We start from the raw sequence: 5,759 nt of genomic DNA, 5'->3' as shown, positions 1-5,759 counted from the left end.
GCTATGAGACCAGAAGAACTAAACGGTGCCTATCATTACTTAAAGTTTTGATCAAAGATTCCATAGAAGAATCCTAATCAAAAGGGAGAAAATGAGGAATAAAATTTCAAATTCTCATGGAACCTAGAATTTCTAGAGCGATGGAGGATGAATGAACTCCCAAAACTACTGCCATGAGATAAACCTTCCAAGTCTTAACCAAAACAATAATTTTAAGCCAAACAATAATTTAACTCAGTTAGTAAAGAATGTCTGCCCTGAGCATTGAGTTCTTTTAAAGAACTATCTATATGGAATCTCATTGATACTAGTAATTTGAAATGTTGGTTAGGAAGCAGTGATTTTTCCTTAATGAGGGAGGAACAGTTCAGAAAAAGAGGGTGAGAATGAACCCAGTGTCACTGAATTGTACATGCAGAAACTATTTAGTTGCTATGTGTTCTGCCATGTGTGTTCTCTGTAACAAAATCAAGTATTAAGACTTTCAAAAAAAGTATTGTTGTTGTCGTTATTTGCCGTCGAGTCGGCCCCAACTCACAGTGACCCCTCCTTGGGTTTCCGAGGCAGTATCACTACGGAAGTAGGATTGCCCAACCTTCCTTCCGAGGGAGGAGTGGCTGGTGGGTTTGAACCGCCAGCCTTCTGGTTAGCAGTCAAGTGCCTTAGCCACTACTAACTAACTAAAAAAAGTATACAGACTGAAAAAATACATAGTTATTTTATTTGGGCCCTGGGTTACTGGTGCTTGACAGAATGATTTTGTTATTTTCTAATTCAAAAGAAAACAGTAGGTTAAATTAAGTACTATGAATTAAGTAGAGTTTTATAAAGGATTACCAATAGTTTGATAATAAAATTTCCAACAAACTCTGAAGAAGAGACATTAAATAGTTAATGGGAGAAAAAAACATAATGGGTATCTATTATTTTCTTAAAAGATAAGAAATAACATGAAAAGAATGTAAAATTTTTGCTGGTACAATTTCATTGCAGTGAAATACAGTAATCATAACATACTAGAACTTTTTCTTTCTCTTCTCTCATAGGTTATTTGGCATGGATGAATGTTCAGTGGGAGGAATAAAATTGACTGAACAGACTTCTTTCTTATTAGGGAGTGCAACCATGGCAGCTAGACTCATGGATATAGGAAATTCATTTGGTGATCAAACTGGTCACTTAATTAATAGATCTAGAAACCTTTTGGAAGAAGAAGATGATGATGTTGTATTTATTGAATCTATACAACCTCCCTCAGTTTCTGCAGCAGCAGTAGCTAATCAAAACAACATATTTGCGTCATCAAAAAGGGAAAAGCTACAAGGAAACAGTTCCATAATTCTTCCTTCTTCAAGAGATTTAACTTCTCAGAAGAGAAATATAAGTGAGACAATTGTCATTGATGATGAAGAGGATATAGAAACAAATCATGGGCAAAAGAAAAATTCTTCCAGTTTTATTGAATGGGGATTCCCGGGAATTAAAAACAGAACCAAAGATTTGGATTTCTCCACTTCCAGTCTTTCAAGAAGTAAGGTAAATGCAGGAATGGGTAATAGTGTTATCGCTACAAAATCAACTTGAAATTCATATTACTTACATTACAACCTTAGGAACAGGTATAAGGTCTGTGAATACTGAGAGAGATATGAACTTAATGATTACACACACTGTAGAATACCAACTTGAGAGATGTCGCTAAAGGACTTCAGTGAAGTAATTTTGGTGTTAATATACAAACGTACACCCCATCTTTAACTTCACAGAACAAGACTGGAGTAGGACCTTTTAATCCTGGTAGAATGAATGTGGCAGGAGATGTATTTCAGAATGGAGGATATACAACTCATCATAGTCCTGGTAAGCATCTAGTGATATTAAATATTTTCACTCTACCTCAAGTAAATAAACTTTTAGATGTTCCTTTTTAGTAATCTTGGCACTCTTGTGAAATACTTTATTCTCTTCATATTCATATTAAGATAGGATACAGTACTTAATGAAACTGCTGTCTACTTGGACAGCTAAAGTGTTTTAATCAAAAACACCCATCCTATTCTCTTCATCAGATTCCTTGTTTTTGTTTATTTTAATAAAAATTTGTAGAATAAAGAAAAGGATAACGAATAAGGAACAAAGTATTATAATGATTGAATGGTATTTAATTTATATTATAATTATATAACTTTAGATTTCAGTTTTTGCTTTTTAATTGTTTCCTTTTGGACTGCTTGTCTTTTTAATTTTTAAACCAGCATTTCATTAATCATTTTCATTTTTAACAGGGGAACTATGTTCTTGCCTTTAAATCAAAGACCTATATTTAAAAATTTTTATGTTGACAGTCTTGTTCTGATAAAATATAGTGGAAGTGACCAAAAGATATTAGCATTTTTTGTGTATGTGTGGATTTTTCATGATTTTAGGGCTTTTTGTTTTATATGATTTTAGTGCTTTTAGCTATTTGACCAAATTAGAATTTTGGAGGACTGAAAAATAAGCAGGATCTGAGAAACCTAATCAGTGTTAATGCTTTAATGGAATGCTAGTGTTCTTTTTTTTCTTTTATGGAGTCCCTGGGTGACACAACGGTTAAGTGTTCAGCTACTGGCTAAAAGGTATGGAATATGGAACAGTTCTACCCTGTAACACACAGGGTCACCATGAGTCAGAACTTTATTCTCTAAGAAGTATATCTTTCTGGCATAATTGTTCAAATCCTTTCAGAGGCACCTTGGAAGAAAGGCCTGGCAATCTACTTCCAAAAGGTCAAAGCCATTGAAAACCCTATGGAGCACAGTTCTGCTCTGATATACTTGGAGTTGTTGTAAGTTAGAATCAACTCTATGGCAGCTGATTCAGTTTTTAGATTCCCCTCCCCCACTCTGGTTATGAGAATAGTATAAGATTGTTACAGAATAATTTGAGGAAATAATGGTTAAAAATAAGAAAATAATGTCACCTCACCTCACTAACTACAAGTTACTACTGTTAAAAGTGTTTTCTTTTGATCTCTCTCTCTCTTTAAATATAAAAATACTAAATACATAGTTTTGTGTCCTGTCAATTTACTTGATCTAAATTTAAGTTTTAGTGGCTATAAAATATTCCTTCATTGGAGGTACCCAGACCATAGGAGGTACCCTACTTTTTTGAGCATTTACATAATGTCTTAGTGATGCAGTGCTGCTATAACAAATACCACAGATGGTGGCTTTAACAAACAAATTTATTTTCTCACAGTTGGGAGGCTAGAAGTCACAGAGTTTCAGGTGCCACTCTAGGGAAAGGCTTTCTCTCTCTGTTGTCTTTGAAGGAAAGTCTTTGTCTCTTTTGAGCATGTGCTTCTCGGCAATCTTCATGTGGCTGCTCATCTCACTTGCTTGTTTAATCTCTTTTATATCTCAAAAGTGATTGACTTAAGACACATCCCACAGTAATACTGTCTCATTAATAGCCAACCCATTCCCAAATGAAATTATAACCACAGGTATCCCACCAAACCCCACTGCCATCCAATCGATTCCTTCTCATAGAAACTCTATCAGGATAGAGTAGAACTGCCCCATAGGGTTTCCAAGGATGTAGATATTTACCGAAGGAGACTGCCACATCTTTTCCCCATGGGGCAGCTGGTGAGTTCAAGCTACCTATTTTGTGGTTGGCAGCTAAGCATGTTAGCCACTGCACCATCAGAACTCTTCTAACCACAGGTAAACTGATTAGGACTTACGACACTTTTTTTTGTTTTTTTAAAGAACCCATTGCTATCTAGTCAGTTCTGACTTATGGTGACCCTGTGTGTTACAGGGTAGAACTGTTCCACAGAGTTTTCTTGACTGAAAGTTTACAGAGCAAGTTCATTTTCCATTCATATTTCATATACCAATACCAAGTTCAACATTTCATATACCAATCCCCACAATGTAACAACAGCTCTCTTCCCACTTCCTCTCTCTGGTGACCTGTTCCCTATGTCTTTCCTTCCTATGCATTCCTACGCTTTGCACTGTCTGCCTATGCAAATGCTGTCCTTCTGATCTCCATGGTTGCTCGTTCTAAGGAGTATACCTTTCTGGTGTAACTGTTACCTCATAGGCTTGTCTGTTGCTTCCCTGGAAGTTAAGACATGGGAGTGAATTCAATTCCAGGCCTGAAGGGTCACTAGGGGCTGTAGTCTCAGGGGTTTCACCACTCTCTCTCAGACCAGTAAGCCTGGTCTTTTTTAGGGCACGAATAGATATGTGCACATCTATGTTCACTGCAGCACTATTAACAATAGCAAAGAGACAGAAACAACCTAATTGCCCATCAATGGATGAATGGATAACCAAATCATGGTACAATACACACATTGGAATACTATGTAACACTGTATAATAACGAAGACTCCACAAAACACCTCATTAATGTGGATGAACTTGGGGGGCATTATGCTGAGCAAAATAAGTAACCACAGAAGGACAAATATTGTATGAGTCCACTACAGTAAAAATGAAAGGAAAGGTTTACACATGGAAGGAAACTTTCTTTGTTGTTACCGGGGATGGGAGGGAAAGGAAGGGAAACTGCTTTTTTCATAAGGAAGCAGGAAATCAATTGTCTCTCTACTGCACAGAATTCATTTGTATATCAAATCATTATTTGTATTGCTATTTGTTATCTGATACAAAGTTATAAAATAGCCCAAAAACAATGAAAGGTACAAACACCACAACATAGTTTTCTATGGAAGATACCAGTAGAGTAATCATTTTAACCCATTTCAGAGGTTTTCCCAAAGTTTCTTAATACCTTCAGTGAATATCATGTCTTATTTTCTCAGTATTGATAAAATATGTTTATAATAGACCTCAATAAGAACATAAACTGGGACAATATGAAAAGAGGTGAGGAACAGCCAAGTGTTGGTGGACTGGGTAAAGGAGGTACTCAAGGGAAGCTTTTTTAATCCAAATCAATTCAGCTATATTTTCTAATCAATAGATCTATCTTTTTCTCCTTCAGTACCAGAAGCTCAATACTGATGTTGTGAGCTGCCAACAAGGCATTCTGTGATTCAGAGTGACCCCATGCACAATAGAAGAAAATGCTGCCTGGTCTTGCACCATCCCCATGTCAGTTACAAATCGAACCACTGCAATTCACAGGATTTTTATTGGCTGATTTTCAGAAGTAGACCATAAGGCCTTTCCTCCTAGTCTATCTTAGTCTGCAAGCCTCCACTGACAGATGGGTGGTAGCTGTTCATATGGTGCATTGGTCAGGATGTGAACTTGGGTCTCTCACATGGAAGGGGAGAATTCTACCACTGGACCATCTATGCCTTCAGAATACCTCTCATAAAAAGTCTCAGTATGACAGGAAAAAATCTTATAGGCTAAAATGGCTATAATTCTCTTTCCAAAAGTGACTGCAGTTCATCAAATAGCACTCAGAAAAGAATAAAATGACTAATTAGGTAATTAAACACCATGACAAATACTTTTGACCCATAAAACAGTAGGATGTCTCACCAATCCACACAATGCCAACACAAGACTGTTGCAGTCTTCCAACCTGGCAATAAAATGGAGATTCTTATTGGCAATGTAACTCTTCATTTCAAGACAGAACGATGACACTGGAGGAAAAAGAACCTTGACATAATCATCAAGCCCAGATCTTGCGCTCATTATATTCCTACACTAACCAATTCCTAGATATTTATCTTACTTTTTCTGCAGCTACATTAATTAGGGTTTTTTTTTTTTTTTTTT

The 5,759-nt window shown here is 36.3% G+C and overlaps 1 protein-coding gene across 1 annotated transcript in view; it reads left to right on the top strand.

The window, feature by feature from the left end:
* The first annotated feature begins 1,056 nt into the window (after nt 1-1,056).
* Nucleotides 1,057-5,759, top strand: part of ZMYM5 (zinc finger MYM-type containing 5) — a 36,309-nt gene continuing 31,606 nt past the window's right edge. The window contains exons 1-2 of the mRNA XM_007956522.1: nt 1,057-1,536; nt 1,767-1,860. Of these exons, the coding sequence (XP_007954713.1) occupies nt 1,057-1,536; nt 1,767-1,860 (574 nt within the window). The remainder of the gene's footprint in view (nt 1,537-1,766; nt 1,861-5,759) is intronic.

This window comes from Orycteropus afer, unplaced genomic scaffold (genome assembly GCF_000298275.1).
Source record: "Orycteropus afer afer isolate SDZICR_OR568_19922 unplaced genomic scaffold, OryAfe1.0 scaffold00628, whole genome shotgun sequence".
In the NCBI taxonomy this organism is placed as follows: domain Eukaryota; kingdom Metazoa; phylum Chordata; class Mammalia; order Tubulidentata; family Orycteropodidae; genus Orycteropus; species Orycteropus afer.
The sequence above is the reverse complement of the archived record's forward strand: the minus strand, read 5'-3'. Positions and strand labels throughout refer to the sequence as shown.